The following is a 14914-nucleotide window of genomic DNA, read 5'->3' on the forward strand; positions in this document are numbered from 1 at the left end:
ATTCACATAACTGTGTTCCATCCTCCAGACCATGACTATGGAGACAGAGTCGGGACTAATTTTGCAAGGATAGAGTCAGAGTATGTGGTTTAACCTACTGACTGCACAGCCCTGCTATAATCACCGCTTATATGCAAGTCGCAGTTCCAGCCATGGAAACTCAGTGCATGATCCCAAGGTATGGTTCTGATTGTATTGCTACTGTACCTTTATGTCAGTTCAGTAGTACAGCGATCCGGCCGCTGAGCAGCATACTACATCATAATTCACTGTGATGCAACGAGTTCCGTTTCACACTGCTGTGACTGTCTGGGAAATACAGCTCACAGATGGATGGAGTTTTACAGTCATGTGAATAAGCCCTTTAAATTTCTTCAGGACAGTAACATTATATATAGAAACAGTCGCAGGAATTGTGTTAAATAAGAAATGACGCAAAGAATAGTCACAAAAGCAAAACCCTGTTTATTAATTGCATCCAGCCTGTTACAAAAATACAAAATATATTTTCAGTCGGTCTATGTTACACAGTGCTTATTTATTTTATGCCCAAATACCCTGGAGAGATTAACCCCTAAACCTAACAGACAGACAGAACTTAGGCCTCAAGTATAAGAACCTATTCAGATAGAAGCTGCAAGGGTTTGAACATGACCCAATCACTTCAGCATAGGTTAGAAATGCAGTGATCCGATTGGTCAGCTCTCACCAATGGAGTGTATACCCTTGGCCCATTGGCAGGGCTCCTACCTTAGAGGAATGGTCTTAATAAATTATCATGACTACTTGATCTATGTAACATTGTGTCAGATGATTCACAGTTAAACAAATAGAACAACGCCGCACAAAAAACTGTACCGGTAATATACACAATACTATGAAGGTGGGTGTGAGCCGTATGAGGTCCCTCAAAAGGTTCCCTATTATATTAAGTTAGTTGTTCCAACACTTAACCTCCCCTTTAAGCCCCTCCACAGACTGTAATATACGTTCGGTACCTTTAGAACTTTTCACTGTATCCTCACCATATGACCTCTTTATGAAGGGCATCATTACAAGAAGAGGTGGTACTAAAACAATTTTCCACCGGGTGGAAGAAGCTTCAGAGGGTTTGCTGATAGTTGGGAGCACCTTTTAACCGATTTTAACGAAGTCCTTTAATGACGACTGACAATGTAACACGTTAGGTAAAGTAGTAGTTGAAGCCAGACCCACAAATCATCCAGTTAAAAGGGATATTCTGACCTTGTAAACTGATAGAGAATGACTAGGATAAGTAATGTCCAATATATTAAGGGTCTGACTTCTTGGACCCCATTGATTAGCTGAAGGTGGCATATCCTAGCCAATGACTATCAATATATTAGGTTAGAATTCAAAAGCTAATGCTATATGCAAAAATGGGATAACTTTGCATCTGGTTAGACAATAGGGATCATGTGACAGACTTGCAATACTTTTACTTAAAAATATAATGGAGTAAGTCTTTAACAACAACAACAAAAAAAAAAAAGTATCAAACCTGACTCCATTCAAAACTTGCACGGCAGAAGAAAGCAGTGGCTATGGCTATAGGGATTACAAAGATAGTAATGGGGTGCCACACCTCAGGCCCCATAGTGCACCCAGCTAGTAAAGAAGGATTATAGGAAGGTGCTGCAATATCACCTAAGTTCTCTATCTGCACCAATGAAAAGATTACAGAATGTACAGATTCTTTATAATAAATCATTATTACACACAATGAAGAGTGGTGAAGCCATCGACAGTAACGGCCATATTATCCAACCTACTTCACCGCATACAGGTGGAGATTTCTAAAAGTTGATCCTCTGTAGTTTCTGTGAAACTTCAACACCCCGCAGAGAATTAGGTGGATCATGAAACAGGAATTGCTTCCATTTCTACATGGACACTTATTGCAGCTATGTGTGCACATTTTCATGTGTTGTGAGTATAGACGACACGCACTGTACACAGGAGCCTCCATATATAGCTACAATGACATATAACACACAGATACCGGAATCTAACAATTCATTTTTTCTGAAAGTTACTACTGTTAAGCATCAGGCCATATGTCCAGTCTGATCAGGAAGACAGAGGAAGAAGTCTTTGCCAGGTGTGAGGACTATCCACAGGGGTGGGAAAGGACAAGCTAAGAACTGGAGCAGGCTTCTCCTATTGGAATGAAAGGCGCTGCAGCTGCTGCTCTATTGCTAGGTCCAGGGACTTGTCCTTTTTTTTTTTTTTTTTTGACTGAAATGACAAGCAATAGAGATGCTGAACATCAGACTGACATACTGTAACAAACTAACCAGATAGGAGAAACACACAAAAGACTTACGTGTAACAAATGATAAAAATTAGGATTTCCCAATTCGTTTCCGTAAATTTTCCTTTGAGTTGTCATCTCCTGTTGCTTCTCCATTATTCTCTCTATCCTGCTCTTCTTCCAGCTCTTTTAGTAGTTTTGCTGCTTCAGGAGTAAGTTTTTCTGAAATAAAACAAATTGCCCAATGACAACAATATATATGTCACAATGATCTTGAGTCTAATGCAACCGACAGAACGAGAGGTAACTGATCCTGGCAGCTTTACACACATACTATGGTCAATAGCAGCCACAACATCAAATTTGTTTGATACAGATAGGGTGCTACCTACCAATGGGCTACCATGGCAGTCAGGGGTCATGTAAATGTCCCCCAATCTTCCAAGTGCCATTGCATATTAGGGCAGCTTACAGTTTTATACTGACAGGCACAGATTCTATGGAATACCAAATGTTCCGAAGCATTATGTATATGATTCAATGGCCACTGCTTTTCTCCCCTATTGATAAAGAAATAAAATGAAGCGCAAAGTTTAAAAAAGGTTTTCCATGATTTTCTTAATAATTGTGTAAGAACAGGATATGGAACAGTCAAGCAGAGACTGCTGGAGCAGCAGAAAATTCAACATTAATCTTGTTTCCTGCTTGTAAAGAAAAAAAAAAATTGTCATGTAGTTTAAGGGTATGTTCATACAGAGCTTTTTGCAGGCACATTTTGACGCGGAATCCGCCTGCAAAAATGCCTCTCATTCATTTCAATGGGACTCACTTGCATATTTTTTTTTTTCCCAGTAGCTGAAAAAAATTGCGGAAAGAAACTGCAACATGCCTTATCTTCACGCAGACTCCGCGGCTCGAGACACCTTCCTGCTTAGGCCCATTCATACGGGCCTAATCAGGAGCAGGATGCCACACGACAAAGCTACACAGCGGAAAAGGTTTTCGCCGTATGAACATACCCTTAGACTGTGTTCAGATTATGTTGTTTGAGCAGTTAAAAAAAAAAAAAAAAAAAAGCAATTAAATTTTTTTTTTTTTTTTGTTAACCCCTTTCTGCTTTGTTGTATTATTAAGTCTTCCTGAGTATATAGTTAACGCTCAGCGCCATAATAGTACACTGCTGTAATGCAATGAGCACAGGAACTGTGTCTGCAGCATTACTTCCAGCAGTTGGCTGCACTAAGCATCCAAGGCCAGAGATTAAGCACTGGAGTCAGAGTTTTCTAACTATGGGAGTCTTCACACGGAGTTTACGCTCCGCTCATTCTGAACGTAAACTCGTTCAGAGTGAGCGGCATAAAAAACAGGTCCCATTGACTTGAATGGGTGCCGGCATACGCGCGTTATCCATTGAAATCAATGGGAGGCTTTTTTACCTATTGCTTGCAATGTGATACGTGCGGAGCGTAAACTACGTGTGAAGGCTCCCTATGACTGATTAAACCCTTGAATTTGGTGATCACAGCATCTGGGAGTAAAACCGCCCGCCACAAGATGTCTCGGGGTCCGAGAGATTGCCATAGCAGTCAGGAGGCAGAGCAATGGCTCCCTATAACACAATGTGCTGCAAAACAATATATTGCAGTACATTGCAATGGAGATCAGAGATCTCAGGTTCAAGTCCCCTTGTAGAACAGGTAAAGTTCAAATAAATAAATAAAATATTTAAAAATAAATAAAAAAAACCCTTTTCATTTAAAAACAATGTAAAAAAACCTAAAAATAAAATAGCAGAAAAACAAAAACATTTTATAATACACACATGGGGATACCCAAGTCTGCATATTTAAAGTAACATATTTTGGTAACCTCGCTTCCCCCAAAAAAACTGTAATAAAGAGGGATCAAGAACTACAACTTGCCCTGCACATAAAGAGCCCTTAATTATCTCAGTCAAGAAAACAGTGAAATTTATAGGTTTCAGAATACAGCAACCTCCTCCCCCCCCCAAAAAAAAAAAAAAAAAAAAAAAAATAAATAAAAAATAATAAAATATTCATTTTCAAGAATTGACATTTTATTTGTAAAAGTGGTAAAACATGATAAAACCAATACAGATATGGTATTGCCACAATCACAATGATGAAGCTGGATGAAGTTGCCATGTCATTTTTAATGGGGCTCCATCAGCAAAATTATGCTGTATGAGCCCCACATATGCATTAATAGCCTTTAAAGGCTATTCAGGCACTGCTAATTTTAACCCCCCCCCCCTTTTTAAAATAAAACCATAAAAACATATATGTAAATTATACTTATTGTGCACGCTCGGCAGTGATGCACGGCCCAACGTCATCTTCTGGCACGCCTTCCTCTTTCTTCTTCTTTCGGCGACGCCCTCCGGTCCTGGCTCTTCTCCGGCTTCATCATCCTCTTCTGCCAGCGGGATTGGTACAAATCCGGTGCGTGCGCAGTATCGCTTGCCTCAAGGACGCGAGCGTACTGCCATAGAGAAAAATGGCCCCGGAGCGTGCGCAGTAGCTCCGGATGGAGTGCTACTGCGCACGAGTCAGATTTGAACCAATCCCACCAGAAGAAGAGGACAATGAAGCCAGGGAAGAGCCAGGACCAGAGAGTGTCCCCGAAAGAAGAGGAAGGCATGCCAGAATACGATGTCGAACCATGCATCACCGCCCAGCATGCTTGATAAGTATAATTTACATATATGTTTGTATGGTTTTATTTTCAAACAAGGGGGGGTTAAAATAAGATTAGCGGTGCCTGAATAGCCTTTTTAAAGGCTATTCATGCATATGTGGGGATCATACAGCATAATTTTGCTGATGGAGCCTCTTTAAAGCAAAGAGATTTCCGTAAAAACAAAATGAGAAAAAATAATAGAATTGTGGGTTTATCATACCCCAAAAACGTTAATGAAAGCCAATTAAAACATTGTATATACCCCAAAATGGTGTGAAATGACAGTACAACTCGCCAAGAAAAAAATAAGCCCTTATACAGCTATGTTGACAGACAAAAAAAATAATAAATTATGAATTTTGGAAGGTGGGGAAAAAAAACCTCATCTGTAAAGGGTTAACTACCCCGCCTTATTAGAGTTAAGGGGCAAGTGTTAATCGGTTAAAGGCAAAACACATGCCCCCCCCCCCCCCCCAAAAAAAAGCACATGTGCTTTTCATATGCAGTTTTCAACTGTTTTGTAAAAATTTGTCATGTGAACGCGGCCTTAGTCTTACCCAGCATCACAAATAGGAACTTACTGGGGTAGGTGAAGCCTTGAGGTCGTTGTCTTTTGGTTGGACACAGATAATCTGCAACAAACACCAGCACCTGCAGAAAAGCAAGATTATTAATACATATAGGGGCATAGATGGGGGGGGGGCTGCACTGTAAGCAGTCACTAGCAGGCCTCAGATTGTGAGGGGGACCAATCACACATAAAATATGCCACTATTATAAATAGCACAGGATAAAGGGGGGCCCCGTTAAGATTTGGAATCCGGGTTCAGCAGCTTCCAGCGATGCCTCTGACTAAATACAATAGACTGATACTCACTACCTCTGCAAGACCCTTTCTGACATCTATGGATCCAATGCTATTCATGGTTTGCAACTGACCATACAAAGTGCTGAAAACTACATTACATCTAGCTCCCCAAATACCTGGATAGATAGATTGGGTTTGGGGAACTTGCGTTAGGAGCCCCATAATATACTTCTGGAACTCTTGCAACTACCTGAGAACCTGCATCTAGTGAAGTCATCTGTAGAGTGGGACGCCCTATATGCATTCAGTTGTTTATGGTTCCACTTTTACTGATTCTGGAGATCCACGGATTGGATAGCGTTACAGGGGTCAAACCCCCCATCAAACTCATTACTGGACTGTCCTAAAACAAGGCTATGAGTGTTCAAACAGTTTTATAAAGCTAAAGAAACCTATATCAGCGGAGCAACTAAGAGCGGAATGGGTTAATACTTTATAAAAACTAAAATAATTTAACAGAATGTATTACAGAATGTTTAGATGACTTACCAGCCCCAAGAACAAACCGAGAAAGAGAGTGATCAATCCAAATATGATGTAAGAACCCCAGACGGGAAGGCCGATGTCTTCCACAAAATAGTTGTGACAGTACTGCATAGAAATAATCAGTCAGGACATGGACAGTCTCATGAAAGACTCTATAGCTGTATCTCCCCAGCTGTTATGACACTACAAATCCCAGCCCAAAACATATTGCAGCTGCAATACCTACAGGAACTGGTCAGATAGATTTAGGACACTAAACCACCCACAAGTCCTTATGGACCGGGGGTTTAGTGTCCCAAATAGGTCTTGTTATAATGCAATCAGCGGCCGCATTAAAAAATTTTTTCAAAAAGCTTTATAGATGCCTTGAGAGGGGTCCTAAGAATCTCTGGTGCTGTCTGCACTGGTTTCACTGCACATGTGCCAGAGGTCTGGCCAACACACACTAAAGCCAAGGTGGCTTCACTGAAGAACTGTGCCAGCTTGAGGAGTACAATCAAAAAGCAAGTATATTTTTAATGCAAGGAATATGCAAAAAATCCAGCATCCAATATGAAATTTAACTTTTAATTGCTCATATAAAATTCCATAAAAGTTTACATCAACAAGGATCCATGAAGTAAAACACCAAAAATCAGCTTACGCATTTCAGGGCATCCATTCCAAGCCCCTTACTCATTGGAATGGACGCCCTGAAACACGCAAGTTGATTTTTTTGGGCGTTTCACTTCATGGATCCTTGTTGATGTAAACTTTTATGGAATTTTATATGAGCAATTAAAAGTTACATTTTATATTGGATGCTGGATTTTTTTACATATTCCTTGGATTGTGGTTTTCCAGTTGCCATCTGGATGTCTGTGTATCTTCATTGAGCTCAATACTCTATTTCTATATAAGAGACTTTATTTCATGTGGTCTGAGCAGTGATCTCTCCTATTGGTTCACTCATATTTTTAATGCGGCTGCGGATTGGTTATAAAAGGAATATTTGGGACACAAATCACCCTGACAGATTCCCTTTAAAGGGGGATGTCAGAACATTTTTTTTTTTTTTTGCCAAACATCTGTAGTTGCTGCTTCCCCAGCGGCAGCTGCTGTATACAGGTCCCCTGGCTGACCTGCAGTTATATCCCAAGTTCTTTGCAACATTCCAGGTCTTTACTCGCTTTCAGTAGAAAGGATCTGTGCTTACACCCAGAGGCTGAAAACCACAGGCCACATACTCCTCCCAGTGTATTACTGACAGCTGAGTGTTTGCAGCAATTGTATCCACAGTGAGTGATACAACCTGGACATTAGACTAGTACACAAACAAACCCTCAGGACAGAATAAATATTTCTGCTACAGTTTTATTTAGCTGGTGTAGCACGGTTTGTCACTATATTGCAATAAACCTTCATTTACTTACCCGAATCCAAACAGACAGCTGGAACAAGGTAGACATACCGCTCATTCTGCAGGTAAGCACACAGGCGAGATACATTATATTAATAAATTACACAGATAGAAAGACATAGAGAGTAATTATAAATAAAAACAAACATATATTTCTGACAATAGCAAAACTTTCTGCAAACTCCTTACACTGCCTAGTAGGGAACCAAATAAAGGGGAGGCTTAAAAGGTTTGAGCCCCACTCCCCAACTATGTCTTATTTGTGGGGTAATAGAGCATTCAACGTACAATTAACAGTGCTCGATGAGCAATAATGGACATGCCAGGTTCTCTAGCTGCACTGGCCAACAGGGTGAGGCCTATTCTATTATCTCACCACAACCTAAGAGCATTTTACAAGCAGTTGCCTGAATGCTTTCCGTACCCGGGTTATTGCAGGGTTTTAAAGGTCCCCATCTACATTAAAAACATAGAAGCAATATAAACTGTATTGTATCTACTTACAATACGGAATCCGGGCTGAACCATGAGGACAATGGTTCTATCGACTCCCACTCTTTCTCATTAACAAAATTGATGAAGTCCTTGTGTGTCCTGGCACCTTGATATTTCCGGAAGACTCCATCTTTACAACTACATTAAAAAGACAAAATAAGCAATGAACAAAACCTCATCTGGGTCACTTCCTGCCATCTACTTACATTGCTGCAGAGCAGCTCTACATCCCTTTAGCCCTGCGAAATGGACCCCATTCATGTAAAAGTATGTTCAAGGAATTTTCACAAAAACACTTATCTTGTGAATAGGAGATACGTGTTATTAGTGGGAATATTCCTTTGATCACTGCACTCCTATCAGGGTATTGGGATCACTTAAAGGGGTTTTCCAGGCAAAAATATATAATTTTTCAAAAATGTTCTGTTAATACAGTTATAAGTACAACCAGATACCTTTAACAGAGTTTGAATGATTTCTGGTTTTCTCTGTGAGCTCCTGGCATCTTCTGTATTTGTTTACATGGGCATCTTCCAGTTATGTTTTCCTACAACTACCATGATGCCCTGAGCCACTCAGAGCCGACTCGCACCACCTCCTTCAGCTGGCCCTTCTTAACTAACTCAACCTCCCCAACCCCATCATACATATCTGTTTTCCAATTCGGACCTTCTGGGCGCCCACACCTGCGCAATAGAGCCAAAGCGCCGGCCACCCAGAAGAGGCGATGTCTCGTGCCCAGAAGGTCTGGATTGGAAGGTAGGTAAAAATAGATTTTTGGTAACCAAAGTAATTTAGAAGGTAGTTGGGGCCTAGTGAGCCTAAAAGAATATTCTTTAACATGAAGAACATCCTCTGTCACTGCTTAATTTCCAAGTAATAGAGCATATAGGCAGAGGAGGTCTTCCTATTAGGGCATATGAAGATCATAAATGAGGACCTTAGGGGGGGCCCCTCTATGATCCAGGTCAAAGAAGCGCTTAGTATGAGCAGCTCCAATTTTGGCAGATTATATGGGAAATGGTTGCTTTTCACTGCATTAAAAGAAAAAAAAATTAACTAAAATTGGGGTGGAGGCAGGAGCAGGACTTCCGGTTATTATCACAACAGCTGCATTTGGAAATGGGTGTTCTCATTTAAGACAGCAGCAATCTTCTCCTATGTATCCCTACATTAATATACACTTATCTATACAGTACACATTTTGTATGGCACCGTGCACCTTAATTCCCAACCTGTGTGTCTAGTACAGAGATTTTACTTTTTGTTCTGATTTGTGCTTGATCTGTAATTGATATTATAACCTCAAAGGATAATGTATAACTTGCCAAACAAACCTGACCTTTCCATTCAGTGAAATCGTAATAATCCTCAAGAGACAGACACAGCAGGCACTGTGCCAGGACCGAGATATATTGAGAAGGAAGAAGAAAGTTGACAAAAAGATTATCTGTTGTGGTGGAAAGATTATACCCAAATTCAACCAAAAAAGCCTGAAATCAACTTCCTCTAGCAACTATAAACTTGTGTGATCTTCAAACCTGTCAGCCAACATGGCTGTCAGGGTTGTCACTAAACTTTCTAAACCACCTGAAAGGCAAGTATAAGTATTCATGCAGTTTTATATATCATTCTCCAGGTTACCCTAGGGTCACACTTGATTTACCTCTATTGTTCGGTCCATTGAGGGACCAGAACAATGCATAAATGGACTGCTAAAATAGCTGTAACACATGGAGTACAATGAACCCCCCCCATGGATGGGGTCCATCGTTTTAAAACTTAAACCAGCGGAGGATAGAATTCTCCGAGCAGGCCTTTTACTCCAACGATTTTCAGGCAGACATTGCAAAGTTGGAGACTCCCGCGCAAAAGTGAACATAGCTTTAAAGGGATTCTATCATTAAAACAAAACATGTTTTAAACTAATACAACGTAGGAATAGCCTTTAGAAAGGCTATTCATCTCTTCCATTTATCTTGAAGGTCCGCGCCACCGGTTTTGAATTTTTCTTCATTCTTCAATGTCCTCAGAAATCATAGTGTTGTCATCTATTCAGCACCGCCTTTCTTCTGCTCCATCGGTCATTCTCCTTCTCTTCACACCTCTACTTAAAGGAGACCACTGCAAAATCGCTAGCGGAACAGCCGACTTCACATGTCCGTCGGCCATTTTGTGGTGGTCTCCTGTAAGAAGAGGAGGAGAATGGCCAACGGAGCAGAAGAAAAGCGGCGCTGGAATGGATGACAACACTGTGCACACAGAACAGGGGGAACGCCATTGTGCTTTATGAGCACAATGAAGAATGGAGAAAGTTTCAAAGATGGCGGCACAGACCTTCAAAATAAAGTTAAGAGATGAATAGCCTTTATAAAGGATATTCCTACATGCTTGGTATTATGTCCATTCATGTCGACAGTGTGCAAGTGTTTTAGCTGTGCAACTCAGTTGGCACCTGCTCAGCGGATGTCAGGAAGAGGTTAAACACAAGAAGGCAGCACTGGGACTTATGTGGTACCTCAGTTTAGTCCTAATCACGTTAAGGCTGGGTTTTTGCTGAAGAACGTACAAGTTTTAATTGCAGTAATGAGTAGCACATATTACTACTTGTTATCGCCGAAGGTCTCGGTCATGTTGACAATGATATAATTCTATCACAACAGACTCTCAGACCGCATTTCGATAAAATATGGTTCCCTTGGATCAATAGATCTAACATTCCATGTCTGGCATATTGTGTTGAACTGTAACCCCTAACCCCGCTGTTTATGATTCTAGTTTGATGATTTGGTCTGTTCCACAGGAGCGAGTTTCCCCCTCTTCAATATATTCACCACAAACATTTCTAGGGTCTGTTCACACAGAGATTTTTGCAGGCGGATTTTAATGCGGAATGTGCCTCAAAAAAAAGCTCCCATTCATTTCAATGGGAGACACTCTTTTTTTCCGCTAGCGATTTTTTTCAGCTAGCGGGAAAAAGAGCAACATGCCCCATCTTCCCGTGGATTTCACGTCTGACTCAGCCACAGCGTCTGCAGTTTGAGACTTCCTCCCGACTATGGCCATTCATCAGAGCATAATCAGGAGCAGGATTGCCAATGCACTCCGCGTTTTGGAGAAATCACACGGCGGAAAAGGTTTCCGTCGTGTGAACTAGCTCTTAAAGTTTTATCCTTTCACTTTTTTTGTTTGTTTTTTAAATTTTTTTTTTATTTGTTCTAAGTTTATAGTTACATATGCTTTGTCTATAAGGTCCCTTGTAGACAACGGTGTGCAAGTTTAGTGTGCCATGCAGATCTCACTGACCCATTCATTTCTATCAGCCCATGCATTAGAGTGTGGGGACAGTCAGGGTCCTATTCCTGACTGTTTTTGTGGCCTTGCTTCTGCAGCTCCTATTCATTGAATAAATGGGGCCATGGAAGCATGGCCAGTGCATGGGCGGCAAACGGATAATAATAATAATAATAAATTTTATTTATATAGCACCAACATATTCCGCAGCACTGTACAATTTGTACGGATGACATCTCGTGCTGTTCAGTCATAACGAAACGAAATTAAAACCTCTGGGTTACTGGCATAGTAGAAAAGAACTGCATGTAGTTTATAGTAGCAGTAATGAGCAGCACATGTTACTATACCAGTAAACCAGAGGGTTTCAATTTAAAGGGGCTGTCCAGGGAGATTAAACTAACTTACCTGATCTGGTTCCCATTTCACATGATAGGAAGCAGCGCTCTACCACCTTCCCAATCTCTTAGCTATAGTCAGCCCCCATGGGATACGTAACTAGTTACCTGTGAGACTGGGGAAGGAGGGGGCAAAGCAACTCAGGGGTCAGATCGCTGCCTCCAATTAAATGATAAAGCCAGAATCCCCGGGTCCATCATTATCATTATAATAAGGCATCAATATTAGGTCAGTCAATTTAATCTTCCCAGGCAACCACTTTAATGGCTGTTTTAACATACAGGTGAAATGTATAGTAACGTGCTACGAGTTACTGCCATTAAACACTGCATGCAGATCTTCAGCAAGAAAAGCAAAGTATAAACCCAGCCCATTGAGGGTAACTTGCAACACCCATGGACAGGTGTGGCACTTGTGCTGATACTCACTGATATATAGTCGGCAATGCAGTGATGATAAAACGACCGCTCAGACCTGGGAAGACAGAAAGGGTGAAATTATTGTAGAGCAGCGACCATGTCAGTCTACATGCAGGGAGGACATGCTGCTTCCTTCCTGAATGGAAGTCACAAGTTCTGATGAATCAATAATAATGTGATGACACCCTTCTGGCTAGGACACCCACTTCCCTTCCTACGCAGGACTCTATTTTATATTATTCACATAACTATATATTAAAATGCTTTCAATCCTGTATAATTCTGAATGGCAGATGGCAGCCTAGAATGCTCCTGCCATTATGTCTGGAGTGACAACTACAGTCACCATACTAAAGGGTCAGTCTAATCCTAGAGAACAAAAGGGTCATCCTATAGGCACAATATTAGTAGACGAGCTGATGTGACAATGCCTTGCTTTAGTGAAATTACCTGGTTGCGCTGTGACATCCACTTTTGCGATGTTCACATTGAGATCATCTCCCCATTCTGCAAACGTCTTCCACTCCGGCTGCAGCTTGTGACATGCGGGGCACCATGGGGCGTAACTGCAGGGTAATAACATTTTTATTAGAGGTGTTCCCAGTTCTAAGTGATCATCCCTAATCATTGCTACACCAGCTGTCTAATAGACTGTATTTCAATTCAGTAATCAATATCAGGATTTATGCTTGCTGTCAGTGAATTGAAACCTATGTCACTACATCCAGAGGATGCAAACCCATACTTAATACTTCTCAGAGACAGAGGATTGTCTGGCGTGGACATACTGTACTTATCCATGGTATGTTCTCACCTTCAGCAGGTGTGGTACCTGCGGGTGACACAAGCTGCATTTCAACTACAAACCTGTCAATGGCTGGAAGGGTGAAAATTCGTCAGTCGCAGAGATAGTGTTATACATTTCAAGCTGCCTAATACTCAGTATAGGTTTATCATCACATACAGGCGGCTACTCGAGAACTGCCAGCAACCCCAGATCTACAAGTCTAACAGTCTAGGAGTTGGGCACAGATCGCTACTTCTACCGTACAGCTGGCAAAATGATAAGTGTTCCAGGATGGTACTGTATGTGAAACCAAACCTAGAACTACAAGTACCAGGATACCTAGGAGATGGGCACAATCAGCTGCAGAACTACAAGTACCAGGATACCTAGGAAATGGGCACGATCAGCTGCAGAACTACAAGTACCAGGATACCTAGGAAATGGGCACAATCAGCTGCAGAACTACAAGTACCAGGATACCTAAGAGATGGGCACAATCAGCTGCAGAACTACAAGTACCAGGATACCTAGGAGACGGGCACAATCAGCTGCAGAACTACAAGTACCAGGATACCTAGGAGACGGGCACAATCAGCTGCAGAACTACAAGTACCAGGATACCTAGGAGACGGGCACAATCAGCTGCAGAACTACAAGTACCAGGATACCTAGGAGATGGGCACAATCAGCTGCAGAACTACAAGTACCAGGATACCTAAGAGATGGGCACAATCAGCTGCAGAACTACAAGTACCAGGATACCTAGGAGACGGGCACAATCAGCTGCAGAACTACAAGTACCAGGATACCTAAGAGATGGGCACAATCAGCTGCAGAACTACAAGTACCAGGATACCTAAGAGATGGGCACAATCAGCTGCAGAACTACAAGTACCAGGATACCTAGGAGACGGGCACAATCAGCTGCAGAACTACAAGTACCAGGATACCTAAGAGATGGGCACAATCAGCTGCAGAACTACAAGTACCAGGATACCTAGGAGATGGGCACATGTTGTAAGCTGCTGCTGCTGACCTAGTTGTCCAACCATATCTGCTGTAACATACAATCACTGTACAATGACTTGTAGAACTAAAGTGCCAGGAGGAATCAGAGGAAATGGGCTGTAGAAATACAAGTGCTAGAAAACCTAGAATTCCAAGTACTAAGGAGCTGTAGAACTACAAGTGCCAGGAAGCATAGGAGATAGCCTGCTGCTGCTGAGAACCTAGGTGACCGAGTCTTGTAGAACTACAAATTCCAGCAAGCCAAGAAGTGGAGAACTAGCTGTCTAGGTCAGGGTATGCTGGGACTAGTGGTGCCACACCACATGAGCAGTAGTAATGCAGCGACACTTACAATTTGATCATCCATTCCCCCTGCAGGATGTCCCTCCAGCTGTTGTCAGTGATCTCTATCACGTCCCCTTTCTTGGCCAAAACAGCCGGGAGGAGGACGAGCAGGAAGCAGCAGACACCGTAGAGCGCCATGACACCACCCGCCCCCGCCTCTGACTGTAGGACTGTGACTAGAAGGAGCCGCTACTGGTAGGTATGATGTCACGGGAAGGGGCGGGCCCTGTCACAAGAGGGGCGGGGTTTCTGTATTACAGTGATGTGCTCAGTGCAACAGACGGCAGCAGCAGTGCACGTGTATGTGGGGAAAGAAGGCGTGCTGTGTGGGATGGGGGTGGTGTATGTTACATGGGACTGCGTGTGGGATAGGGGCAGTGGCGTAACTACCACCATAGCAGCGGTAGCAGCTGCCACAGGGCCCGGGACATTAGGGGCC

General features: G+C 42.1%; 1 protein-coding gene across 2 annotated transcripts; it reads right to left on the reverse strand.

Moving 5' to 3' along the window:
* Positions 1 to 444: 444 nt before the first annotated feature.
* Positions 445 to 14673, reverse strand: TMX1 (thioredoxin related transmembrane protein 1). Of its 2 annotated transcripts, XM_075282477.1 has the most exons (9): positions 14483 to 14673; positions 12786 to 12901; positions 12345 to 12390; positions 8233 to 8361; positions 7742 to 7787; positions 6333 to 6434; positions 5557 to 5626; positions 2348 to 2497; positions 445 to 2259 (listed from the first exon to the last, which is right to left on the reverse strand). In XM_075282477.1, exons 1-8 carry the CDS (start codon positions 14611 to 14613, stop codon positions 2367 to 2369), a joined length of 771 nt encoding a protein of 256 aa, XP_075138578.1. In that variant the 5' UTR covers positions 14614 to 14673; the 3' UTR covers positions 445 to 2259; positions 2348 to 2366. The 2 variants fall into 2 exon arrangements, with proteins under 2 accessions (XP_075138578.1, XP_075138577.1); XM_075282476.1 differs by having other exon boundaries at positions 445 to 2497.
* Positions 14674 to 14914: the final 241 nt, after the last annotated feature.

The sequence above is a fragment of the Leptodactylus fuscus genome, chromosome 7 (genome assembly GCF_031893055.1).
Source record: "Leptodactylus fuscus isolate aLepFus1 chromosome 7, aLepFus1.hap2, whole genome shotgun sequence".
NCBI classification, from domain to species: Eukaryota; Metazoa; Chordata; class Amphibia; order Anura; family Leptodactylidae; genus Leptodactylus; species Leptodactylus fuscus.

What these genes read in the sequence shown, in the direction of transcription:
- TMX1 (XM_075282477.1), bottom strand. Translation starts at nt 14,613, where the DNA reads ATGGCGCTCTACGGTGTCTGCTGCTTCCTGCTCGTCCTCCTCCCGGCT. An exon ending in GGATGTCACAGCGCAACCAG is followed by an intron (nt 12,391 to 12,785) that starts GTAATTTCACTA and finishes CTGTCTTCCCAG; the next exon opens with GTCTGAGCGGTCGTTTTATC. An exon ending in TCAAGGCTTCACCTACCCCA is followed by an intron (nt 2,498 to 5,556) that starts GTAAGTTCCTAT and finishes GTTTTATTTCAG; the next exon opens with AAAAACTTACTCCTGAAGCA.